Source organism: Amblyomma maculatum, chromosome 8 (genome assembly GCF_055883805.1).
Source record: "Amblyomma maculatum isolate TAMU_Amacu chromosome 8, ASM5588380v1, whole genome shotgun sequence".
NCBI classification, from domain to species: Eukaryota; Metazoa; Arthropoda; class Arachnida; order Ixodida; family Ixodidae; genus Amblyomma; species Amblyomma maculatum.
The window spans coordinates 97,789,988-97,817,902 of record NC_139351.1 but is presented as its reverse complement, the minus strand read 5'-3'; the positions used below and the strand labels follow the sequence as shown (position 1 = coordinate 97,817,902).

Below are 27,915 nucleotides of genomic sequence, written 5' to 3'. Positions count from 1 at the left end.
CGTTCAAGAGGCAGATAGCCATCTAGTGGCAGCCTCTCCAACTCGTGTGCGGCTTCTTGAAGTTAGTTCCATAGCCAAGCCTGCAAAAGTCAAAATGGTGGTCGGCGCGCGTTGCCTCAGGCGGGTTCGCGGTGACCAGTTGCGACGTATCATGCGGGAACGTTTTCACAGCTACAACGTAACAACGAGGATCCCAATACATTGGATCCTACAGGAGCAATGCCAGGACCGGATGAAAGCGACGTAACAGCCGGGAAAACGCAGCAGTGAGGAACGCAACAACGGGGTTCTACCACCGGGCGGTCTCATCCAGGGTTACTTTTACCAACCCACTGAGTAGCGCTGATTAAGCTCAGTCTAGAAATGAGCTTTCTCTCATTCGGCATAAACAAAAGCACTAGTAGTGGTTTATTTATACATCACTGGAATTAATTTAGCACTGGGATTCTTCATTTCCAAAAGAAGCCGTACACGCCAGCCCGGCCCAGGCCTGCAACTTAAGCCAGAGCTTACGGGCCGACCCAAGGCTGTGCAGCGCTCTAACTCAGGCCAATCATTGTTGGTAAATGTGGGTTTGCCAGTGGTAGAAAAATTTATTCCTTTTCTGTGTGTAGAAGGTTTATGAACATTTGATGGTGAATTTAGCATATGGCATAACAACTTGATCTCTGCTTTTCAGGAACACTCAAGTACACCATGGAAGACAATAACATGCTGGAGCGGGACCACAGTATGGTTTTAAGTGCTATGAATCTATCTGATAAAAAAGGGGCATCCTGTAGATGGGATCAAAGGCTCATCTCCTGTTGCCAGCATAGGAACATTGGACTTGGTGTGGGGCTTTCCACCTGATTATATGCATTGTGTGCTAGAGGGTGGGGCTTCTCAAATAATGGATCTTTGGCTGTGTTCAGTAGGTTGTGCATGGTATATTGGAAACAGGATTGGATGTCTGAACCAGTGAATTTTAATGATTCGTCCACCAATCTTTTTCACACATCTTCCGCGGCCGCTTTCTGAAAGGTCTTATTGGAAAGCAACAGAAGGAAGTTTTGGCTTCTGTATTACGCAGTGCTTTGTTTGCGGAACATTCTTCCAAAGAGATACCTCACCCATTTTGCCCTTTTGTCATAGAGTGTATTCTCAAGCTAATATTGAGGAGGCAGAGATTTTTTCTTCTGAGAGGCTGCTGAAGCAATTTGTTAAAGAAATTCCCATGCTGTATGGAGCGAGCAGCTCTACATTTAATGTCTATCAATTGATTCACCTTGCAAAGTCTGTGTGCATGACAGGGCCTGAAGTCTTTGAACATGGGTTGACTTACCGCACCTAGAAACCCTATACCCATGACATCAAGAGTGTACCTGGGTTTATTCATGTGAACAAGACGCCTGAAGCAAGGCATGTGGGCCATGTCCATGTCCATGTTCACGAACCCTCGGATACTTAAAACGTAATCTTCATGATGCGTCATCTGACACTCGAAAACTAGCTTACCAAACGTTTGTCCGCCCACAGCTTGAATTTGCTTCGCCCATTTGGTCACCTTACCAAAAGCATCTAACACTCAGTCTTGAATCTATACAGAATCGTGCTGCACGCTTCATCGCTCATGATTATAACCGTCATTCCAGCGTCACTAACATCAAGTTATCGCTATCACTTGCGTCTTTAGAATCACGTCGTACAGTAGCACTTCCTTGCTTATTTCATAAAATGGTTTTCAGTCCTCACAGCCATGCATTACCTTTATCACGGCCATCTCGTACATCACATCGTCGCCACAATCATAGCAGCTTTGCACATATTTTTGGTCGTACTAAAACGTTGAACATGTCTGCCCTTCCGCATGCCATAAATCATTGGAACAGCCTTCCTGACAATGTTACTAACACCAAAAATCCTGCCACGTTTCGAGATATGATAACCACGATCCTCACCTAATGTCATGCTTTTATCTGCTCTTACGGAAAATCACTTTTACTACTGTTCTAATATGAACAAAATTATGCTCTTTTAAACACATTGCCGGATTGTGTTCCTCTCCCTATTGTCACATTTTGAACGTTGTATAGTTATTCTATATTGTACAATAATAACTTGTGTTTTTATCTTAAAGGGAGGGACAAAAAGCGGAAAAAAATTTAAAGTGTATTCTGCTCAGTACTTCTTGCTAACTATTGTATAACGCTTCTCTCAAATCGTTTTTTGCTCTGTTTATAATTTCATGCATGTACTGCCCCACTCACACAATGCTCCCATGTTGAAGGGGCCTGTGGGTAACTTGAATAAATAAAAGGCAGTAAGTGATTTGCTTGCAATGCACTCACTCCCCATAGCCAAACCAGAGGCCAAAATACTGATATTAGGGCATGACGTGTGTGCTTATCAAGTGGAATTTTCATTTTCACAGTATCGGGTCAGTCCGTCAATTACTTCTGCCAGCTCCTCATGCATGCACTTTTGCACTGTGAGCGTGGTTTGGCTGATGTTGCAGCATCTCTGTTTGTATCGTTTTAAAGGTTGGCTCTGAGTGACCAAATATAATTGTTATAAGTGATAATGCACTATAAGAGCATTGTTATAAGCAGCTTACTACAGGGTTCGTAGCGGTCCGTAAAACCCTTGAAAACCCTGGAATTAAAAAATAGAGTTTTCAAGGCCTTGAAAACCCTTAATTATTTTGAAGTCCTTAAATATCCTTGAATTTCTTCGATAGGCTTTCGTTCAGCCGGTTTTTAGCGGATGCCTCTTGAACGACTGGCAACTACGTACTCGAGCCAACCAAAGCATCCAGTCCAATCCGTTTCTGTAGCCACAGCGCAGTAGCGTGGTTACAGTGGTGGCAGCGACCGCAGCTAAGCCTACCTTCGATGTGCAAAAGCATGGTGCACGAATAGTTGCTGTTGCGTCTTTCGTAGCTGCAATATGCCCGGGAAGTGCAATTTCCAGCAGTCGTGGTTATACAGTGCTGCGTATAGGGAGTGGATTTCTCCGGATGCGTCAAACTCGCATCGGGCAAAGTGCAAGGCATGCGGGAAAACTTTCGATGTGTCATTAATGGGTGAGTCAGCCGTCAAAAGCCATATGAAGAGCGCAAAACACATTGCGAACACGAAAGCGACTACGGCGAATAGTACCATGCGGAACTACCTGACAGCAATTGCTTGTGAGCAGCGCATCCAGCCGGCTCTATTAACGTCGTCGGATGTGAGCAGCCTGTGCAAAGCGCACGAGTGTGATCGACGCGGAGATACTGTGGACCCTGAAAATGGTAGCATCACACTATTCCTACAACTCATCATCACACACAGGGGAACTGTTCAAGAAAATGTTTCCGGATAGCGAAATCGTGAAGTCGTTTTCCTGCGGTGAAAGAAAATCTGCATACGTAGTGTGCCATGGTCTGAGACCATTTTTTCTCTCGTGCCTACAACGTGAATTGGAGAAATCTGATGGCTACACAGTTCTGTTTGATGAGTCTTTGAACGACTGCCTGCAAAAAAAACAGATGGACATCCATTTGCGGTACTGGAGTACTCAGCCTGAGCAGGTAACCACGAAGTATTATACGTCAGTGTTCATGGGACATTCGACTGCCGAAGACCTTTAAGAGAAGCTTCTGGCTGCCTTGGCAGATTTACCGCTGGCGAAAGCTGTCCAGCTGTCTATGGATGGCCCCAATGTGAACCTAAGGTGTTTTAGGGAAATGCAGGAATACTTGCAGCAGAATCATCAAGTTCAGTGTTTGGACCTTGGCACTTGCGGACTGCATACAATACATAACGCTTACAGGGCGGGTGTTGTTGCCAGCAAGTGGGGCATAGAGAATCTTGTTTCAAGCCTCAGTGCCATTTTCATGATGCAGCAGCTCGAAGGGAAGGCTTCTCTACTGTTACAGGCCAAACGAAATTTCCTCTGAACTTTGTTGCTCATCGCTGAGTAGAAAATGTTGTGATCGAACGTGCCATTGCGCTGTGGGGTGATGTGAAAAGGTACGTGGATGTGCAAAAAAGAGGTGAACTTGCCAAAGTGTGCGTCATTCACACAGCTCTGCGCATTTTGCCAGGACCCACTGCTGTTGGCCAAACTGAACTTTGCTCTCGGCATCGTGATGATTCTGAAACCATTCCTCTCGGAATACCAAATGGACAAACCGCTGATGTTCTTTTTAAAAAGAGATGTGGAGTGTCTCGTGAGGAAACTTCTCACAAGATTCATGAAGTGCTCAATGCTGTCAGCTTCGACAGGAGTTGTCGGCTTGCTCAAAATGGATCTCATAGACCCAAATAACCATGTATCTCCAGAGAAAGTTCACATTGGGCATGCAGCTGAAGAAATGGTCAAAACCGCAAAGGTGAGCGCCAAGGACGTATTTGCCTTCAGGACGGAATGCAAAAAGTTCCTTATTAGTACTACCAAAAAAATTCTGCAAAAGAGCCCGCTGACATATCATCTAGTTAGGAGCCTGTCTTCGCTAGACCCTCGCCAAATGACCTCAAAGACAGATGAGTGCCTCACAGGCTTCAGGAAAGTATTAGACGCCCTCATTGCAGTTAGACGATTGGGTGATCATGAGCGTGATTCGGTCCTAGGTGAATACACAGAACTTCTGCAAGAGAAGAAACACAACCTGCGGCATTTTGACGAACACTCTTTTAGCCTAGACGAGTTCTACCGTGAGCTTTTGATGGTTGACTCATCCTATAAGCACTTGTGGAAAGTTGTGCGACTTCTTCTCGTCTTGAGTTACAGGCAGGCAACTGTCGAAAGAGGCTTCAGTGTGAATCGCCACGTCTCTGTCGAAAACCTGAAGATCTCATATGTGTCGCAGCGAATCTTTACGATGCAGTAAACAAGGCTGGTGGCATACTGAACATTGCAATAACAAAGGAGTTGCGTAGATCTGTCTTGGCTGCACACAACTGCTATCGAGCCTACTTGGAGGATAAAAAAAAAAGAAGCGATCGAGCAGTCAAAGGCATCAAAGAGAAGCCACATTGAAGAAGAAATACACAGCATGAAGATGAAGAGGAGGAGGCTGGAGGCAACAATTGCCGATTTAACAGCTTGTGCTGACAACTACGCTGAGCGGGCAGAAGCTACAAGCGACATACCTTCATTGTGAAGTCCAACAGTTTAAGAAAAACGGCAAAAGAAAAGACTCTGGGGCTTGTAGAAATTGATGACAAGTTGAAGGGAAAGCTTCAGGAACTTAATCACGAGTCCACTGTTTCAGAATGGGCCTCTTTTTGTGGGTGCGTGCAATATGTCTGAGAAAAGAAGCTAGTTAGGTATTTATTGTGAAAAATGTGACTACTTTTGCTTGTGTGCAGTGGAAGATGTGCTTCCTTGCTGTAAAGCATGTTGTGGTCTTTTTCTATCATCTCAGAAAGTCTTGTTTCAAGTCCTTGAAAATTCTTTTTTAGGGCCTTGAAAGTCCTTAAAAACCCGTGAATTTTTTTCCTTCCCGGTGGCTATGAACCCTTTACTAGAAAACATGGAAAAGTTGACACTGCTGGGGCAGTCTTATTATATTTGATACATTGTTCTAAGCAATACTGATACATTAGATTTCACTGCACTCGATATATATCTGCGAGTATTCCATTTTTCTTACAACCATGCCATTCTTGTATTAGACCAGAGCCTTATAGTATCAGCAGTGCTTCATTTATGAGAATCTGATTCAGCTTTCCCTTGACTTGCTAGTACAGTTCCGTGTGCACCATGTTCAGTGATGCATATAGCATTTCTTTTATGGGCAGTGTTCAGGGAGCTGACTTTCTGTAGATCTTGAATTTGTGTGCTGTGGTAGACAACATGCATCTTTTCAATATTGTGCTCGTGCCCTTGTCTTTATTATTGTGTAGCCTAGTATGCTAAGAAGTTTGAACCTGGTCTCGAAAAGGTGATGTACATTTTGCTAGACTAAATAAGCGTGCCACAATAATAGGTATTCCTCTGTTGAATAAAGTATGCAAGCAAGGATGCTCTCCCTTTTATTGTTGCATTGCAGCACATTGTGAAAATGATGCTGATGCTTTCTATTAGTAAGTCTTAAACAAATATTAAAAGATATACATTAAGCTCCATCATAAGCAACATAGAAATAAAACATTTTCAGCTATGCCTGCCACATGTATGGATTTCTGAAACATGGATCTGTCATTACAGCAATGGCTGTTTTAAAAAGGAATTAATTCTTTATATATTCCTCACGACTATACCAAGTGCTAAAATATTGACATTTTGTAACAGTACGTCTAAGCCATTTTACTGGACTACAACTGTTCAGTGTAGTCTTCATATTGGTTTCATGTTATTCCATCTTATTTTTCTTTATCAATGCTATCATCAGTGCTACACAATTCAGTACTGTATGTGCAATATGTGATCTGTGCCACAAGCTAGGGAAAACTTCATGGTTTTTTTGGAATAACAGCGCAAAGGACGAGGACGAAGATCAGAAGGACCAGCGCTGTGTTTGTGTCCTTCTGATCTTCATCCTCGTCCTTCGTGCTATTATTCCAAAATGTATTACCAACTAGCCGGCACTTCAACACTTGTTAACTTTGTGGTCTTGCTGAAAGAGACTGGCTAAAGTTGGGATAGGAGAGACATCTGGGCAAGTTGGTATGGTAACATGATGAATAACCAGCGCTAAAGACTCGGACGAAGAGCAAGAAGCAAGCAGGACGGGCACTGATACTTGGACCAAAAGAATAACATTGCATTTTTGGTATCACATGCAGCTTAAATTGAAATGCATCAGCCTTCTGTTTTATATAAGTTCATTAATTTTCAATTTTTACTCACAGCATTTTAACTATAGGAAGAGTTTATATATGTGAAACATTGTGTAAAAAACATATAATTGCAAAACTTACTAAACGGCTGTCTTCAGACTTTCTAAATTTAGGTAATTTACACTTACAGTTTGTGAATGTACAGTGAAACTATATATATTTATATGGTGTGTACACAAAGTGCATGTCAATTTTTTATATGAATTATACAGTTCAGAGTCATGGGGTGTTAATATATGTTGTGGTGCATATAATTGCATCACACCAAATTAGAGAAGCATAACGTGCACAACACCAGATGCACATCAGCCTGGTGTGAGGTGCACATCACACAGTGTGCATACTAGCGACGATATGGTAGGCTGGTGTGGTCAGATGCCAACAAATCAGCCTGGTGTGAGGATCACATCACACACAGTTTACACACTAGCAACAATACGGTAGTCTGGTGTGGTCAGATGCCAGCACATCAGCCTAGTGTGAGATGCAGATCTAGTATCTTGTGCACACTACCAACTTTGTACTAACCAAATATGGTCAAATGTGAAATTAAGGCCGGATGGATGTGCACATCACAACACACCAACTCAGTCTGGTGTAAACGCTAGAACACACTAACACAGTAAGATGTGCCCACTAAACACACTGCAGCAGTCTGGTGTGCCCACCAGAACACTACTATGGTCTGGTGCTAACAAGAGAACACATTAGCCAACCTGCTGTTAACACTAGAAAACACCAGAACACAACAAAAATTACTGGTGTATTTTTTAACTGGGTACAGTGAAGTGGTCACTGCCCAGATTTTACATGATGTTTACCCATTCTATTCTGCCAGTATTTGTACTGAAGGAGAGGTCTGGCGTGGTGTCTGCTTACACTGCCACCTACTCTAGTAGGCGCACACGGGTCCGAGGTTTTGGGACTCCTCAAAGCGAAGTCTATCCTTCGGATCTTGCCTTGCGTTCCCCCATTCCTGGTGTGCCGCATTAAAGTCCCCCCACGATCACCAACTGGCTTGGCCCGGCCAGTTTGATGGTTTTTCTAAATATCGTTCCGAATTTCATTTTCCTCTGCCTCGGGTTGCAGTAGATATTAAGCAGAAATATGCTTTTTGTTCTCTTGCATCCCGTGATCATTTCTATCATAACCGCTTCTATGTCTCTCGTGCTCACGTCGTGCTCTAGTGTTGCTATATTTCTTTTGACCAGCGTGGCCACTCTGCATATTTCACCCATATCGCTACAGAAGTTTTGGTATCCGGCCAGTTGGACCCGATTTCCTACGGTTTCCTGCAGCGCTATATCAATTGGTTTGTCCTCTACATAATCCAAGTGCTGCAGTAATAGCGCTCACTTCCGTTGGTACCCACGGCAATTCCATTGCCAAATGGTGGCGTTCTCTTTCTTGTGATTCCTGTCCATCATTGTGAAAAACTACGCGGTCCATTTTCGCCATCCGATCGGTGAGGCCGCTTAATGCGGCTAGAATTCGGTCCATTGAATTCTTAATGTATCCTACAGCGTTTAACCTTACATTCACTTCCTGCATCTGCGTTTCTAGCCTATCAATTTTGCTTCCAAATTTACTCGTTAGTTTCCTCTCAAGCGTCACAAGGGGTCGGTCTCGCCTGCCTTTCGTTTTATCGAAGGGGGTCTAGCCACCTCCGTGTCCATTTTTTCCTCTGAATCTTTTGTCACCGGTTTTGCCTCCGGCGGTTTTTGCGCTACCGCTTGCGTGGGAGGCACTACCGGCCTTGGTTTGTTGTTTACTAATTCTGCTATAATTGTCCTCAACTCCGCAATTTCGGTGCCTTGCCCTTTGCTTTCAACTCTACATTTTCATTTTTCAGCGCTACGGTTTCTGTGCTAGCCTGGGAGACCTTGCTTGCGAAGCTTGCAGATTTCTGGATTCCCGCCTTGGGTAGTCTCGGATCCTTCCTGGAGGGCAGGCTCGGAAACCCCTGATCCGTAAGTTCCGCCCCAGACCGGAATCTCGAGGGCTTCCTGGAGCTGTACTTGGTCCCGGATATGGACCTTCCCTTGGGCCCGTTCTTGGGGTGCGCTGCTCCGTCTTTCCCATCTTCTCGTCTATTTGCATCTTTCGTCGCCACGTACGGCTTCCTATATTTCTTCCTACACTTGCTGTCGCCCAGCATGTGGGCTCCCCCGCACAGTTGGCATACGGGGGTGCACGTGTGTCCCTGCTCCGGGTTCTCTTTGCCACAGCCACGGCACTTTATCTTCGTCGGGTCCGGGCACACGTCGGCTCTGTGTCCCAGTCGGCCGCACACCACGCACACTTCCAGCTTCTTGTATAACCAGCATTTCTTGAATGATCCCAGACACTTCACCTGCTCTGGCACCTCGCTTCCCTCGAAGAGAATCAGCAACGAGCCGGAGTCCCCGAGTCTCCGTGCGCCTAATATCGGCGGGTTCGCGTCGCAGTCCAATGTTTCCCTGATTGGCTCCATGCTCATGGTCATAGGAATTCCGTGTATGACTCCCTTGCCCGCGCCGTCTGGCATCGGAGCAAGGTTGTCCACTTCCACTGTCTCTGATAGTCAGTTTCTTGATTGGTTTGGTTTGTTGGGTTTAACGTCCCGAAGCAACTGAGGCTATGAGAGACGTCGTAGTGGAGGACTCCGTAAATTTCGACCACCTGGGGTTCTTTAACGTGCGCTGACATCGCACAGCACACGGACGCTTCTTCGTTTCGCCTCCATCGAAACGCAGCCGCCAAGGTCAGGTTCGAACCCGGGTATTCTGGCACAGTAGTCGGGCGTCTTATCACTGCACCACCCCGGCGGGGCGTCTTGGTACTTCACAGCCCTGTCCTCGCTCGCTGATGCAACGAGGATGGTTTGTTGCGTCATGTTTATCGAGACCACGTCTTCCTTCATAAGCACCTTCGGATACACCCCTGCTTCTTGCGCTAGTGCCTCTGCAACTTCCGCTTCTTCCACGTTCCCCCACCTCGCCATTATGCCGCCTCTCGGTCTGAGGAGCAGCTTTATAGCGCCTTTCGGTAGATCGATCATTTTCAACCGCTTTCTCCGCCAACTTCTTCCCTAGTTTGGGTCTGAATTTCATTAGGCTGGGTTGTTGCTGCGCAATTCCATCGCCGAGGCGGCACAGAAATGGCGATAAAAACCAGAAAATGGGCCTACCGTCAAAAAACCGGTATCCCTCCGAAGCTGTTGCTCTGGCTGAGAGTCGTCCGGCTTCAATATATTCCGTCGTCGATCAAGTTCGCAGGAGCTGCACACGTGAAGTGGAGTCCGAGGAGACCGGAAGTTCGGAGGTAGGCACACTAATTTGCCTATTTTTCGGCGGCCCACGCGGGACCGCTAGGCCTACCCGTAGGCCTAGCAGAAGAAAGACGCTCTCGGCGGCGGGAGCCACAGAAGAGCATGAGCAACGCAATGGAGCTGGTGGAGGGAGATACTATCGACCCCGCGGAGCTAACTAAGGGTACGTGGTTTATTACGAAAAAGAAAGGCCGCGTAGTGCCCATCGAAGAGGAAACGCGAACTGCGACCAAAGATGAGGAAGAGCGGCGGACTACAGGTCACAAGGCCGCCATCGGAAGAAAGCTAGCGGCAAAATCGGTAGAGAAGCAGTCCGTGCAGATACCGAAGGACGCCGAAAAAATAATAATACGCCCCCGGAGCGGAGTCAGCCGCCTAATAGAAGGTGGAATGATTGAACTGGCTGAATCGATCGCCCGCGCCGCCGGCATCGAGCTCAAGGACGCCGAGAACGACATCTCGGCAAAAATGAAGCAACAGTCCATACTAATCGCCACTACTAGCGAAGAGCGTGGAAGAAGGTACGCGGCTTTGCGCGTAGTTCTTTGCGGCAGCGAAAATATAGAAGTAAAGGCCTATCCCGCTATGCCTGAAGATTGCGGCAAGGGTGTCGTGCACGACGTCCCCCTACGCTATTCCAACGAAGAGCTATTGGAGCGAATACGCAGGAGAAAAGAGAACCCTTCAGTGCTCGGTGTTCGCAGACTGGGAGCAACCTCCAAGACAATACTAATCCTCTTCGAAGATCAGAAGGTACCGCGCTGGGTGTACCTATCTCCTTTCGCGCAAAGATGCGTCTTCTACAAGAAGAAATATGAAGTTTGCCACGCGTGCGGGCGCATGGGACACCGAGACGACGTCTGTCCGGATCCGACGAATAAAAAGTGCCGCGGATGCGGCATGGAAAACCTGAAAGAAGGTCATCTGTGCGAACCGAGGTGCCAGCTATGCGGAAAGAATCACCTCCTCGGCGACAAGCGATGCCGGGAGATATATAGAACCCCATACATCACCAAAAAAAGAAGTTGGGAGAAAAAACTGGGTGAGCAGGAACAACTGAAAATGGCTGATGCAACGCAAAACTGCGAGCGCGAGGGACGCTCAAGAACCAGAAATGGTGAAGGGGACCCCCGACTACTAAGGAGGAGATCGAGATCAAACAGCAAGGACGGCCACCACCAAAGAGGGAGACTTCCCAAGGCTGGAGGAAGGAGCCACCGCCAACTCTACGCGACGCCGCTCGAGCTCCGGTACCAGGGACCGATCCAGCTCTGGACGAAGGCGCTCCAGTTCGAGGACCTTGGCCTACTCATCCACTGCCAGCAGCTCCGGGTGCTTTACATGGGACCCCAAGACGTCGTGGGGACCACCTGCACGCAGACGCAGTCCGAGCGGAGATCGAAAAACGGTAAGCTTCACGGTTAGCAGTTCCCAGGTAAATAGGGAGGCAGACGAGAGAACTAAAAAACTAGAAAAAGAGAATCGAGAGCTCAAGAGCATGCTCAGCACGCTCACTACAGAGATTCAAAATTTAAGAATGGAAAAGAGTACCCCCCCTCCACCGAGGAACCCACTGGTACCCAAAAAACAGGTACAGAAACAGATGCTCTCTCCCCCGCCTACAAAGGTCGTAGTCGCGCGCCCTGAGCCGAGGGATAATGAAGAGGAGAAAATGATTACTGAAACAATCAGGCCACCCCCGCAAAAACGTAAAGGGGACGAGACGGATGCGCTGGTGGCATTAGAAAGGAGAGGACGCTAACTACGAAGCAAGATTTGAAAGAATCGAGACCCTCCTCACCCAATTAATGGGTGCAGTAAATCAAATGCAGACGCAATTCACCGCGATGCAGAACGCCTTCACCGAGAGGCTAACTACATTAGAAAAGACTGTGACCCAAGTGCAACAAAATGGACAGGCGCAGTAAAAATGAAGACTGGTGTGGCAGTGGAACTGCCGCAGCTTCCAACGAAAGCGAGCTCTCTTGCAACAGCACTTAGAGCAGAGCGAAGAAAAAAAAAACCTTTAGCTATAGCCCTTCAGAAAACAGGAAAAGGTCTACCAAAATTATCGAGATATCAGGCGTTCCACGGTGACCGGGGAGAAAAATCCCGCGTCTCCACGCTAGTTAAAAGACACATAGCGGTAGTCGAGCATGAGGTCAACTCGCGAGACATCGAAGCTGTATTAATAGAAATTATCACTGGCCGCAAGGAAGAGTCTCTTCATCTTAAACGTGTACAGCACCCCCCAGCAGAGAAAGGTACGTTTCCGCGCCCTCTTCCGCAAAGCGATCAAAACAGCAGGAAACAATACCCTTATAATTCTAGGAGACTTCAATGCCGCCCACCAAGAATGGGGCTACAATAGACACGACCCCAAGGGTAGGCAACTGTGGGAGGACATACATGAGCTCGGCCTCACCGTCCAGACGGACCCTAGCTGTCCGTCCAGGATGGGAAACAGCTTCTGTGCAGACACCACCCCTGACCTTACCCTAGGAAAAAACACGGGAGACGCAGTCTGGAAAAACACAGCTCAAAATTTTGGTAGCGACCACTTTGTTCTGGCTCTCACCCTCAGCAAGGGCGTCAAAACGCGTCGCCTCAAAAAACCCAAACTCACCGATTGGGACAGGTTTAGGCAAATCAGAGAAAACTGCGAATCGGGAGATGAAATGCAAAACGTAGAGCAATGGGCAGGGACGCTTAAGAAACAAAGAAAGCAACCACGACCCTGCGGGAGGACGATGCGCCGGTGACGGTTGACAGCAAACTCCTTCATATGTGGGAAGCAAAATGCGGCATGGAGAGGAGTCTCCGGTCGCAAAGATGGAACAGGAACCTTAGGCGAAGGATAGCAAGCTATAACAAAGAGATTGAAGATTACGCAGTAAAACTTTGCGAACAAAACTGGTGTAGTAGGTGTGACGAGATGGAAGGGAACATGAGCCTTGCTAATACGTGGAGCCTACTCAGACACCTACTTGATCCTGACAATTCGAGAACTCAATCGGGCATAAGACTGACGAAAGCCAGACACGCGTTCGAGGGCATGGACGGGTAACTAATGGCGAAACTAATTAACATGTACATAGGCGACTCACAAACCTTACCCCTGCCGGATTACGAAGGACCCTTAAACGATGCCCTAGACGCGCCGATCACGGAGGCGGAGGTTCGCGCCGAAATATTAGGCCTAAAAACAAAATCGGCTCCCGGCCCAGACGGAATCACAAAGGTTCTCCGAAATTTGGACGATAATTCCATCCGCACGCTCACCAAATACATGAGAATCGTATGGGACAGAGGCCGCCTCCCACAACAGTGGAAGACTGCAAACGTAATTTTGATACCGAAGCCAGGCAAACCCCCTAAACTAGAGAACTTACGACCAATCTCTCTAACATCCTGTATAGGGAAATTGATGGAGCGGGTAGTCCAAACGCGACTAACGCGTTTCATGGAACTTAACGACCTGTGGCCGCACGAAATGGTTGGGTTCCGGCCCGGCCTGTGCACACAGGACGTAATGCTCCGCTTGAGACACGACATCATAGAAAGCGAAACCAGGGACGCGAGGGTACTACTAGGTCTAGACCTGACAAAGGCGTTCGATAACGTAAAACACGCGGCAATTCTTTCTGGCCTCCAAGAATTGGGGGTCGGAAAGAAAACGTACGACTACGTAAAAGACTTCCTGTCGGGTAGAACGATCAAGATAAAGTTTCAGGACATTGAATCCTCCACCGTCAAACTAGGAAGCAGGGATATGCCACAGGGTTCGGTGCTGCCCCGTTCCTCTTTAATGTTGCCATGCGAAACCTCCCGGCAGAACTGAGGAAAGTGGAAAACTTGAAATTCAGCATGTACGCGGACGACGTCAACCTTTGGGTCACCCAGGGGAGTGACGCGAGCATCGAGGAGCGCTTGCAAGCGGCGGCGGACACCGTGGTGTCTTACGCGGCCGAAAGGGGCCTCTCGTGCTCTCCACAAAAATCGGAACTGTTTATCTACAACCCGAAGGCGCTTAGGTGTAAACGCCAGATAAACATCAGCGTAACAGTAGACGGCCAAATAGTGCCAAAAGTCGAACAAATTAGGATCTTGGGCTCTTTCTACAAGCAGATTGGTACAACGGTACAACGGTAAAGAAACTGAACGCGTACGCCACGCAAGTCACGGGTCTGTTCAGGAGAATCGCACTCAAGGGTCGGGGCCTTAAGGAACGAAGCCTCCTGAAACTAATGCAGGCTTACATCACTAGCCGCATATGTTACGCTACACCATTCCTAAACATTAGATCAGACGAAAAGCAGAGAATAGACGCACTCATCAGACGATGCGCGAAGAGGGCTCTGGGGCTACCCATCTCGACCTCGACTGAACGCCTCCTCGAAATGGGGGTGCACAACAATTGGACGGAACTAGCGGAGGCTGTGCGCATGGCGCAACTAGAAAGATTGAGCAGAACCACTACGGGCAGAACCATCCTCGGCTGGGTGGGACTGCAGTCAGATAGAGAAACAAGCCACAAAGTAGACATTTCACGAAAGTGTCGCGAATATATAATAGTGCCCCCCCTACCTAAAAACATGCACCCTACGTACAACAAGGAGAGGAGACAAAAGAGGGCCGAGACTCTCGCGAAGAAAGCGGGGAAAATGAAGCCGGGGGAGGTCGCCTACGTGGACGCGGCTAGCGGGAAGTCGGGGGCGGCGGTGGCTGTGGTCGTCAACGGCCGCGGCGTGCCCGCCGCTGCCGCGTCCGTCATAGAAGCCGAAATGTAGACACGGCTGAAGAAGTTGCAATAGCGCTCGCTTGCGTTGGAACGGAAGCCAGCATAGTTATTAGTGACAGCAAAACAGCTGTCTGAAACTTTGGAAAAGGGAGGGTCTCGACGGAGGCAGCCAACATTTTAGAGAACGGAAAACGTGAAAGAATAGCCCCGCCGGGGTGGTGCAGTGGTAAGACGCCCGACTACTGTGCCGGAGTTCCCGGGTTCGAACCCGACCACGGCGGCTGCGTTTCGATGGAGGCGAAACGAAGTGGCGTCCGTGTGCTGTGCGATGTCAGCGCACGTTAAAAATCCCCAGGTGGTCGAAATTACTCCGTAGCCCTCCACTACGGCTCCCCTTTCTCTCTATCCACTTTCACTCCCACCTTCATCCCTTCCCTTACGGCGCGGTTCAGGTGTCCACAGAGCAAGTGTGACAAATACTGCGCCTTTCCCTTCCTATGAACCAACCAACCAACCAAAGATTCGAATTATTTGGACCACCGCGCACGAGTCCGTCCTCGGCAACGAGGCGGCGCACGAGCTAGCCCGAGCTCTCTACTTCCGGGCAGCCGTAGAGCCGCCTGATTGCGATGGGATGGACGAGAGGCTGCAAACTTATAAGGAAATTTTAGAACACTGCAGACTTAGCAGAAGGCCCCTGCCACCACCGGATCGAATGCTAACAAGGAGGCCGTCGCTTGGCGGCGCCTGCAAGCTGAGAATTTCCCAAGTCCCGTCTGGCTTTTCCACACGCAAGTGGAGGAAAAGGCGGACGATAAATGCGAAACCTGCGGAGAAAGGGGTACTCTGGATCACATAATCTGGCAATGCCTTGATTCCCCTGGCGCCAAGGCAACATAAATAGTAGAGAAGCCTGGGAACTGCTACTGCGGAGCGAGTCCCCCGCCAACCAGCAGCAAGCTATCCGCCTGGCGGCTGAAGCCGCGAAGAAACACTGTCGCTTCGCCTGTCTTTAGTCGCGGAGGCCCCGGCCTCCGTCCCATAGGCCTGCGTGCCGGGGGCGGGGAGTAGGGGGCCTCCTACATCGGTGGAAAAATAAAGTACATAGCAACAACAACATGCATAGACGAAGCTGACCTTGCCTGGCGTCCGATCCAGGCGTCCGTGCGGCGCCTTTTATTTGGCGCTTCTTCGAACGCCGCACCACAGCAAACAAACAGACCCAGATTGTCTAGGAGGCGTTAGTGCAGCAGGCATCAGCGGCATTTCAAATTGATTTACAGGATAGCAAAGGCGCAGTATCTGTCAATTCTCCGCGGGCACATGTATCACGTCATAAAGGAAGGGAGGAAAGTGGTACTGAAAGAAGAGATGGAGATAGAGGTGCCGTAGTGGAGAGCTACAATCCACCGCGCTATAATGGCTTTCCAAAGTGCCTTCCAGAATTTTGAGTTGGCACCACACTAAGGCCTCATTCTGGCAGCCGATTTTTATCTCCATTCCCAGGGCCCATATTCCGAGTTTGCATCGTTATCGGTGCTTCGCTATCTCACGTCACCTCGAGTCATCTGACTGGTCGAAACGCCGGAACCCGGTGTTGCCACTACGGAACCAGAAGACGCGGCAACACCATGTTTCGGTGTTTCCACCGATCAGATGACTCGAGGTCACGTGAGATAGCGACACTTCGATAACGACGCAAACTCGGAATACAGGCCCTGGATCGCGCGGTCATTTGACGGAGGAGGGGAGCTAATTGTGCCGCTACTCCCCGAAATCAGGCGGCCGGCGCAGTAGGCTCTCGCTTTACGGTGCCGTCAAGCGGCGGCGACGGAGCACCGCCCCAGGATGGGATAAGTAAGTGCAAGCTCGCTTTTCTCACGTAACTCGACGTCACATCTTCAGTGTGGCGAGTGAGAGCCGGCGGAGCGGCCGCCCCTCCCCTCTCGGGCTAGCATGCAGGCAGCGATGCACGAGCTCAGAGATCGCAAAGTTATCAAACGGGCTCTTGACCTCCCCATTTTGCCACATCCAACCAGCATTTGTTGGACCTTGGGATAGTCAACACCTATCGGGAACTCCGAGAGGCCCATCTTTTCAATCAATACACGCAACTATCACAAACGCCATCCGGTCGCCGCATTCTTGATCGACTATACATCCAATGCACCACCATTTTTTAGGAACGGGTACGAGCGCCAGAACACTGGAGACTCGTCCTCAGTGTCAGACCCATTCCCCGCAACAAGTCACACTGATCATGATGGCCGTCGCCAGGCGCGTGCGGAAGCACTGGAGCGGCATTATGGTAGACACCATGTATACTACGTGAACATTGCCGGTCTCTACCGTTAGAGGTGGATCACCGCGGCAGTGGTCCACAACACGAACACGGTGGCAGGGCTCGCGTTCCAGGCCCACAACACAACATACGCGGCGGAAATCGCGATTGCGCTCGCCCTCTCTTTTCCACAAGTAAAACACATCAATACCGACTCCAAGGAGGCCTATCGGAACTATGAGCTAGGTTGGATACCTCCTCTAGCCAAGCGCATCCTACAAAGTTGCTGTCGGTCCAGCCACCCTCAAAATTGTAACCTCATCTGGGCTCCCGGCGGACTCCTGGGCAATGAGTTAGCCAATCAGGCGGCCCGCGCTCTCTCCCCGAGCACTCAAACTTGCTCAGGAAGTCTACTCCTAGTCCACTCAATATCTTGTTACATTCCAAGAAATTACCACATATTATAAGGACGGCCCCTGCCGCTTTTCGGATCCTTGTAAAGGTCTCCGGAAAGCGGACGAAAGGCTCCTTCTCAATATTTTTACAAACACAATGCTGTGCCCGGCAGTCTTGAAGCACTTCAATACAGACTTTGATGGGGGCTGCAGCCTGTGTGGAGCGACCTTCTTGGACGTTTTCCACGTGGTCTGGGCCTGTCCATCCAATCCCCACCATTCCCAATCCTTCATTACCCACCCTTCTAGGGAGGCCTGGGAGGCGGCGCTGCTCAGCTGCCATGGCTAGTGTTCCTGTATATGCTCCGGCATATACAGGAACACTAGCCATGGCCTACAGTCCCAGCGGACCTAGGTCGCCAGGGCGCTAGCAGCGTTAAACTCCATTGGGGCTCCGGAATAGGAACTCCATCTAGGTTTGTGAGGGCCTGGGCCTATAGGGCCTTGGTCCAAACACCTCCTTGTACAAAGAGTAAATGTTTGTCACCACCACCGGTCATATATCGAAGTGTCGACCGTCTGCTTCAGAGTACATGTTGCCAACCATCTTTTCACTTTATTCAAGTTCGAATTACAGAAAATAAAAGTTAAGCAAGCAGATTTTTTTTCTGCATGTGCACGGAAGGAAGCAGGATTGCGGCAGTGCAAGGAGAACGCGCGGATGGCGCGGCCCCCATTTTACCAGTGTCTATTTTCTGCCATTTATGGCGCTGCCCGTCAGCAGCAACAGCGCCACCACGCGACGCTTTCGCAGTCTATACCAGAGTTAGTTTGAATTACCTGCTCGAGGCACCTCACAAAACAGCTTTGCCAAACAACCCAGGCAGCACAAACCTTCGGCTCAATATTGGAAGTGTGTTGGTGATGTCCAGCCGCACATAGGACGAATGGTTTGCCAAACGTCCAATATTGGTCCATGGTTTGTGGTGCCTGAGCAGATCGGGCAAGATTTTTGGTCGGTTGTGGTGAGCGGTTGAGTGCTTTCACACTAAAAGTGTTTCTGTTGCCTGCAGGTGCGAAACGGAATGCACACATCACCTATTCAACGCTGGCATGGCGGGGGGAATATGGCACCCATTCCTAATGGTGTTCGCGTTGTACGATCAGTTACAACATTGCGGGACACCCAGTGCCGTGTTGACGATCGCGCGCGAGAATCTTCCGACCGCTTTACTTCTGAGCCGCTTCCCGTGGTGCCCTACGGTGGTGCTGCACCTGGCAGGCGCACGGACAACGTCGTCGTCAAGACAGTCACCACCACCGTCACCTCCATCTACCGAGTCATCCAGCGCTCCCAATGTGGCAGTTGGAGCGCCCTCCCAACCACCAGTACTTGCCCTTCCTGGTCGACCTCAAGCGGGGATCCCTGCTTCGCCAGCTGCTGAAGTGTGAGGAGATCCCCTTCCCCCTTTTGCTGGGCAAGACGTCAACAATTCCTGCCTTGACCTGCTTGCATCTGATGGATCTGGTGACGGGCAGGAGACTGAAGACGATGAGTGCCAGCATGACAACTGATAGAGGGATGATCTAATTCCAAAGACTTTTACTCTAGGGTAAAGTTGCGCTATAAAGCGTTAGCAGTGGCTGCAGGCTTGTTTCGAGTCGGTCGCTACAGTTGCTTACTTCCCCCGTTCACCTTGATGCCTGATGGTAAAGGTTATGGCAGGGATTATGCTTCTGCAGGATGCTTAACATAGGTCTAAGCTTTGGTAATGGACATGTGATGGCTGACCACAGCAGTTGCGAACATGCCTTGCTCGGCATAGGCCCCGGTGTCTACCTAGATCGCTTCTGGGTCTTTGGAGAGGGCTTGGACTTTTGCTTTCCGTGTGTGTATAGGTAACGGATTTACATAGATCGTCCTTGCAGATGTCGGCATTGGGACTTGGCCTCATATGATATTAATGCCTGCCATAGCCCACTCTTGTCTGGATTTCTCGGCTCGCCTGCATCGTTAGGCACTTTTTTTACTCTCCATTACCGCCTCCCTCAGCACCCCGAAGGTGTTTTGCACCCCGCGTGCTAAAAGACGTTCCATTGATGTGTTTAGTGGGCGGTTTAGAGCATTTATTTATGATGCCAGGTTACTTGTGTAATCATTGTTGAATTTTAACTGTATAATGCACTCTCAAATTTCTCTGCAGCCACAGAGCCAGCAAAACTCCGAGCTTGTCTTTGTTGTCTCCAAGGTAAAGGTCCATTTCTTCAGGAGACTTAATTTTTCCTGTACAGCCTAATACGGTCGAATTTTTTCGAAGACTATTGAAGAGTGCTTTCTTCGGCGAATTCCTGGACTAGGTAATAGCTGCTTGCAGTGCTCCTTTCTGTGCCAAGGATCCTTGCGTAGCCCATATGGTTACGTCGCCCGCATAGGAGGCGAAGCCGATATCTTTGCGTCTTAAAAGCATTTGAGCCAAGTTTAGCATTGCGATGTTGAATAGCATTGGATAGACTACTGTGCACTAAAAGGTGCCTTTTTTGGGCATGAGTACCGTAGGTGACCTGAAATGAATTGAAATGAAATTTTGAATTGAATTTGAATAACATGAGTTCGAGGAGCTTCGCCCCATTAAACGGCTGCGGGGTTCTACTTGCTATATTTGTCGGCGACGACATAGATATAATTTTTCATTTCACTTCTGGTTCAGCTTTAAAGTCGCTGAATCGTAAATTACCCATCTGTTATTCAAATTATTCTTAATTTTCAAAATTCTTACCGCGGTTTTATTTATCTGTAATCCTTACACCTAATGCTCCAGGCGCGTGCTCATATCAGCAAAGACCCCGAGAAGAAAGAAGTTGTGGCACCGTTTTCATTTGCAAGCTGGTTAGGAGATCAAGATTGTCGGGTACGCATAAGAATGGCAGCGCTACAAGGGGGCTCAGATTCGGAGGACGATTTCGTGGATGCTGGAAAGGTCAGACGCGTCGAAGAGTCGTCGCCCAGGGTTATGAGGATCAAGAAGGACATCGCCGAGTTTTTCGCCGATCCGCCACCCGGGATCTTCATACATCCCAACGAGGCGGACGTTACCATCGTAGATGTGCTCTTGGTAGGCTCTGAGAACACGCCTTTCGAAGGGGGCTTTTTTCGACTGCGCATTACGTTTCCCGCCAACTACCCAATGAGGCCTCCTAGTGCAACTTTCCTGACGACAGATGCTGGAAGAGTTAGCTTCAACGAACACATCTACAGCACCGGTTACATCTGTCTTAATATTCTCGGCACCCATGGAAACTCGTGGAGCCCCGTTCAAACTTTGAGCAGTGTGCTGATTTCCATTCAATCCTTGCTGAATGAAAACATGGATATAAAGAATATCCGGGCAGCCATCGACCCTCAAAAGACCTACCAGCTGCACGAGACAATCAGAGTGGCCGTGTGTGACGCCGTTGAAGACTGTTTGAGAGTGAACTCTTCCTTCCCGGCGGCTTTCAAGGACGTCGTGCTGAAGAATTTCGAAGACAACTACACCAAACATGAGGGAGCGGTGAGGGCCCGCCTCCACCTGACCGGCTTAGCAATGGGATACGTAGGACGGCAGTACCAGTTTGAAACCCTACAGAAGAGGCTACTGGATCTAAAGGAGCGAGTCTCGAAAATGCGCGAACTGGATGCTGCTGCGGCTGTCTCTGGCTTCAGTTCGTGAGTCTTGTGGTGAAGGCCTGCCATGTCTGCTTCTAATTTAGCCTGAAACTGACTAGCGACCGCGATCACCCTACGGGAAAGAGGCGAGGCTGTTCTGTTTCTCTATGAGACACGCAGAACACCCAGCTACTTTTTCCGGCGAATTAAATTATTTCCAAAAGACGCTGTCTTCGCTCCACTTGTTATAGTGGGAAAACGCTGACATTTCAAACACTGTCTTTTTCAGACGCTATGAAAGACAAATGTAATACCATAACTGACACTGAGGCGTGCAGGGTCTACTGAAGCGGGCTATGCCAGTGCATGTTTAGATGAGATGCCCAGGAGGTCGAAATTATTAACGGGAAAGCTTAGTAGGCTGTGTTAGTGAGGGGAAACAGTGGAGGCAAAAAGTGAAAACACGATTGAGTGTTTGAACATTAGTGCGGTGTAGTAGTATGCTGTAACGAGAAACCATTAGTGTAATGTAGCAGTATGTTGTAATGAGAAACAGTTCAGCGTGCTGTAGTATGTCATAACGAGGAACCATTAGCGCTGCGTAGTGGTCTGTCGTAACAAGGAGTCTGGCGTGGTAGTATGTTGTAAAGAAAAACAATTTAGCGGTAAGGAAATTACAAGTAAGAAAATTAGTGATTAGGATGTTTTTGCGTTTCTCTAAGGCGGGTTACTGCAGTGATAAAGTTTTTTCGAAGCCTTTCACCATGGCACCTCTTCCTCTTTGCTTTCAATTCGACCTTCCTAGTTTCCCTTACAGCGCGTTTCAGGTGTCCACGGGGATGTGTTACAGACACTGCCTTTATTTTTCTACAAACGAATTTACATTTTATATAAAGATATATATCAATCGAGGAACGAAAAGACGGTCTTAAAAGTACTAGTGCGTCTACTTAGCCCTTTCGGCCCTGGAAATTTTATTGTCACTATAGATTTTGTTTCCTGTGAGTTTTTTGTATAAATAGGGTCCCATAACGACGCAGTAAAATTTATTGCCTGCAGCGGAAGTACTTATGAATTGATAGATATGGTGTCATAACTGAACATCAGGGCTCACTGGTTGTAAAACGCGAAAGGGATCGCTTTGGCTACGCAAGCTACAAGAAAGTAATAAAATTATGTTTAATTTAGTAATGTGCAGGACTCATAAACCAAGGCATTAACTTTTGTATTTTATAATTTGCCATTTTTACAAAACTATCAGTACCGCACAAAGGATTAAGAATTCTGTTTCATATATAGCCCAATACAGCGCCGTCATATGTTGGACAAAGATAAAAAATGCGTTTTCGAGGACGCCATATTCTCGCCACGAAAAATAGCAAACCATGATGTATTGTTCCTAGCATCGAGGGCGCTCACCGTACGTGCGGTGGGGTGATGTGATAACTTTATTCTCTCCTAGTCCCCGCCGCCGGCACGCAGGCCTAAAGGCACGCTCACACTAGCGGGAAAACGCGCAACGCTGGACGTTCTCCGCGCGCCGCTTCCCGCAGAAGCCGGTTTTTTTTTTTTTTACTACCGCAGGCTGACTTGTTTGACGTTCCGCGGAGCGATGGGGTTGGGAGCTATTTTTCCCGTCCCGCAGAACTGAGTAGCCAATCGGAGCGGAGCGCAGACCGTGACGTCAGTCCAAGTTCAAGCCATCCGCCTGGCGGAAGAAGCCGCGAAGAGCCAAGACCTCTTTGCCTTCTTCTGATCGCGGAGGTCTCTGCTCCCGTCCCTTAGGCCTGCGTGCCGGGGGCGGGAATTGGGGGCCTCCTTATCTGGTGGAAAATAAAGTTATCATCATCATCATCATCAATGACTCCCGGCGGCGGCTGCGCGGGCGACGGGAGCATCGCTGGTGTCGCTTGAGTAGCCCGCTCACTTGTGCACGAGAAAAGCACGCGCTTTCCCTTCTCTCTTGTCACGTGACTACTCTTTCTCGCTCCGCTCGCCTTCGCCTCCTCTACATTCCACGACAAACGCAGCGGAAAAACGGGCGTAGTGTGAGCCCCGCCGGGGTGGTGCAGCGGTAAGACGCCCGACTACTGTGCCGGAGTACCCGGGTTCGAACCCGACCTCGGCGGCTGCGTTTCGATGGAGGCGAAACGAAGAGGCTTCCGTGTGCTGTGCGATGTCAGCGCACGTTAAAGATAATAATAATAATAATTGGTTCACAGGAAGGGAAAGGCGCGGTATCTGTCACACTTGTGTCTGTGGACACCTGAACCGCGCCGTAAGGGAAGGAAGGAAGGTGGGAGTTCAAGTGGAAAGAGAGAAAGAGGAGCCGTAGTGGAGGGCTACGGAGTAATTTCGACCACCTGGGGATCTTCAACGCGCGCTGACATCGCACAGCACACGGACGCCTCTTCGTTTCGCCTCCATCGAAACGCACCGCCGAGAGCTGGTCGAAATTACTCCGTAGCCCTCCACTACGGCTCCTCTTTCTCTCTTTCCACTTTCACTCCCACCTTCCTCCCTTCCCTTACGGCGCTGTTGCGGTGTCCACAGAAAACAAGTGAGACAATTACCGTTCCTTTCCCTTCCCATAAATAAATCAGTTAAATCAGGTTAAAACGGCCGTAGTGTGAGCGTCCTTCCAAGGATCTGCGACGCAGCGGCGCAATGAACGTTGCGCCGCTACGGGAAGTTTCCCGCTAGTGTGAGCCGGGCCTAAGGGACAGGAGCCGGAACCTCCGCGGTCAGAAGCAGGAAAAGAGGTTTTGGCTCTTCGCGTCTTTTTCTGCCAGGCGGATGGCTTGTTGCTGTGGAGCAGGGACCACGGGGAAGCCCTGCTGCGGAGTGAGGTCCCGGTTCCACAGCAACAAGCGGTGGGGCACAAGCTGCTGTCAAAGTGCCTTAGCTTCCCGGCGCACTCTAGGGGTGTCCACAGGAAGAAGAGAGCGGTAAATTGTTATAAACTCAAGGTAAAAGGCAAATTTATTTTCACTCCTATTTTCCCCGGTCGCTGTTCAATATTACCATTGTCAGTGCAGCGACTCGATTCAACATTCATGCTCTTTAAAAGCAAAATATAACAATTTTTAATTTGTTCAAAAAGTGCTATGTAATTTAGTTTACTGCAAGTAATAACTGGTATGAGCCATGATACAGCCTGAATAATGTAGGTACATCTGTCAGAAAAGAAAGCGGAAGCCCCTCTGGAAATATTCCCTGGCATGAATCGTGGCCCGCACTACAACTATTGAGCTTGGATGGTACAGTGGAATAGAATATACAGTGCAGCGGACGGGAGGGATTTCCCATAGAGCAGCTGTTCTCGAAAACGATACACGATGTGGCGGTGCTGCTGTCAGCCACTTTTGAACCCATATACTACACGCATTGCTGTGGCGTTTCGGGTTCGTCTGCAAACGGAATCAGTGACTTGTGTTGCGCTGCGCTCCCAGCGCCTAAAACGATGATATATTTGTTTTCGGCTACGAATTAAGTACCCCGGCAGTGTTTTGAGAGCAAAACAACAAGTGCTCCAGCGCCATTGCGACCGCAGCACCGCCAGTAACTTATGAATTGCACTCTCTTGAAATTGGACCCGAAAAAGGGCTTCCTTATTGGGGACACGCTGAGGCCCCGTCCGCAGCGCTGTATATTCTAGTTTACTATGCTGATCGTGTCAAAATCGACCATGTCAAAGACGTGGTCCAGCATTGCGTCCGCATGGCCAATCATATGCATGAGCCAGAAATGGGCTTGAATATGCATTTCACAAAATATTTAAAGATATGAGCGGAAAGTGAATAATGGCTAATGAGATATCAATTTACCAGTTTGTTGTACTGTTGCTTCTTTAGTGAAGTCATTCTTATCGCGTCTTCCTCCTCACACCGGGCAACTCAGCACAAATGTTAGGAGGCGTGATTCCGTTTTCTCAACGCTAGGATCTAAGGCTCCTCCATTTGTTCAAGGTAGCGACAGGTCTTGATCCAGCCGCCCCTCCCTCCGATAGGCCAGTTGGCTGCACGTGACCTCTTCGCCGCCAAGCTCCGCCCAAAGGATCCAGCGGTGCTCGCTGCGCCGCTGAAATGCACGGCGATCTGCGCTTGCCAGCGAGATATTGGCCGATTAGTTAAGCAAAAAGTACTTCACATGCCTCTACTGCATTTTTAGGAGTATATGTGCGGTACTTAGTGCTTAAGCGGACGCAAGAGTTACATCTCTGAACTCAAATTTTGAAGCACACGCGTGACATGCAGCTGCGCCGAGCTGCCGTGCTTTCGTCTGCCGGAACCGTGCGGAAGACTGGAAAAAGTCATTTTCCATTTCTCGCGGTGATGATAATAACAACAGAAGGAAGCTATGGCTTCATGAGATCGGGCGTGAGATTTTCATGGCCACGGAAAACACCCCACATGCGAAGTGATTTCTCCCTGCTTAAAAAGCCGTTCGCTTGCCCGGGATGACCTTTGTTTGGGCATATGCTATTTCATGAGCAAAATATCAAGAACGCTATGACTATGTCGCTATTACTTGTAATGTGGATGCCTAGTGAAAAGTCACTGCCCTGTCGCGCCCCCTTACTTTCCCCGAACAGATCAGAACTGCAGTATAACGCGTGGAATCAGTGGTGTCAAAATGCTCAGAATGAAAATGCAGTGCTTGATAATGCTTGTTATGAAAATTTAGACCGTGCATTGATTAGTTGATTGATATAAATGAAAAATGAAACATTGGAAAAACAGGATGGTGCAAATGTGTCAAAATGATCGAAATAAAAAGTCAATATTTGCCTATGCTAAATATCGATGTATAAAAATTAAAAAACAAAAACAAAGATTTGTACCATAAAAAGTGTAAAATCAACCGTGTGGGTGAAATGCTATTGAGCTATTGTTTTAACGGAGGAGTTTCGCGACGTTGCATCGAAGTTCCGCTGAACGCGCACGGGGACTCATCAAGTTTCAAGAGGCGGCATCCAAGCTTACTGGTGACATTCTTGCCCGGCAGGCCAAGGAAAACAATATAAAGCAAATTAAGAATATAAAAGTGAGAAAACGTTATCCGCGAGCTTTGTAACGCATCATACCCGATTTTTTTTCTTTTTTTTTTGTAGTTGGAAGATATACATGGGTTGGTAACGTACAGCTGCAGAGAAACTGACTTTTTCTCCAAAATAAATCTATTGGAATACTGTGTAAACGAAATAAACCCGAGCCAAAAAAGTGTTTAAAATGGAGTATACCCAAACGGTTACAAACGCAAATACGCCCATATTACATTAGAGCTCTGTGCGCAACGACGTTTCCAAAAGTTGCAGAAAACTCGCAGTCTACTTATTTTTTAGTAAGGAAACGAGCCCAATAGGTTTACTGAAATACCTTTTCTACTTCAAGTTCACTACTAATTTCAAAGCATAACAATGAACAGTTTTCTAACCGCTGTACCGATGCGAATGGTTCAGTAGAATGGGCTGGCTCGTTTAACGCCCGCGTTTTTTTTTTTTTTTGACGTTTATGCTTCACACGCACGTTTAAGTTATTATTCCTGTCTTTTGAAGCTTCTTGAGCAGGGTAGGACACAAATCTGTTTGATTAACCGGTTTATGTGTGCACCGAGCGCGGCTTCATGAGTACACGGTATGCACGAATGAGTGCGGCGCGTCGTCTGCTAGCGCTGTCCCCTGGACCCCTCGAAGGGTTCTCGAGTAGTTGTCGCTACCTTTAACAAAATGGAGGAGCCTTACTAGGATCCACTCAGTAGCGGCGAAAAAGCAGAAACTTTGTAAAAACTAATAAGAGCCTCAATTAAAACGCCCTCCTCCTGTCGCTACTGTGGCGCAATATATTAGTGCTACTTTTTGGAACGCTACACTGGTTTGAATTCCATTTGTGATATTTTTTATTAACATTTTACAACAAGCATCTGAACCACATTCTTTGGGGGTGTGTTCCCTTTTAGGTTGCGTTATGGAATGCTTTTTAATCCAAGCAGCCGTAAAACCAGGTGTGAACACAGCAAGAGACATATTATGTTTCGATGCGGTAACAATTACACAATGCAACTAACTGCACCGAAATCATCTAATATTTTCCATCGACGGGTGTTAACTTTTATGCAGCGTTCAAAAATTGTTGCGAGCCGAAATAAAAAAAAAAATCTGATTTATTTATAACCCTTTCACTAGCTGATACACCACCAGGCAGGAGAAAGAAGCTGTTGGATCCTACTGTTGAGATATGTTGAGAGAACGGAATTACGCTGCGAGAATAGCAATACCGATGGCAATAGGAATGCCGAAGGTGCTATCCAAGCAAATATCAATAGTTTGTCTTCTGTTCCTGATGCACTAGCGGAAAATTTGTTTTCTGGGTTCAGTTGATGGCACCAGGGCCGGAAGGATGAAGGCGAAGCTTAAGCGTCTTTCTAGTTTAACACTTTCAACGAAACACGTGGAAGGTTTCACCATCAATTTTGCCGCCAGTGCCAACTTCATAGCGTTCGCCCTTTCACATTGGGAACACCATGGCGGCGGCTATTTCCATGATTTCAATGTTGGAGAACAGTGATGCTACAGCGCTGCAGTTCGTGACCCTTTGAGAATTTTGATTTGTTTTTTTTTTCTGCACATCATGCTGCTTGGGAGTGCATTCTAGCTTGTGGACATGGGCCAACTAGGAGTCTTCCTGAATTCGATTAACCGGAACAACTGCGTTATCATCGCCATGCGCTTGCT

The 27,915-nt window shown here is 48.3% G+C and overlaps 1 protein-coding gene and 1 pseudogene across 2 annotated transcripts in view; both read left to right on the top strand.

The window, feature by feature from the left end:
• The window catches only part of LOC146181905 (uncharacterized), an 80,097-nt pseudogene extending 71,670 nt beyond the window's left edge, over positions 1-8,427 (top strand). Inside the window, exon 3 of the transcript XR_014700303.1 lies at positions 680-8,427. The product of XR_014700303.1 is annotated as an uncharacterized LOC146181905 (transcript). The remainder of the gene's footprint in view (positions 1-679) is intronic.
• Positions 8,428-19,725: 11,298 nt separating this feature from the next.
• Positions 19,726-21,366, top strand: LOC146181904 (ubiquitin-conjugating enzyme E2 Z-like). The gene has a single exon (XM_084575572.1). It carries the CDS (start codon positions 20,347-20,349, stop codon positions 21,244-21,246), a length of 900 nt encoding a protein of 299 aa, XP_084431698.1. The 5' UTR covers positions 19,726-20,346; the 3' UTR covers positions 21,247-21,366.
• The last annotated feature ends 6,549 nt before the right edge of the window (positions 21,367-27,915 follow it).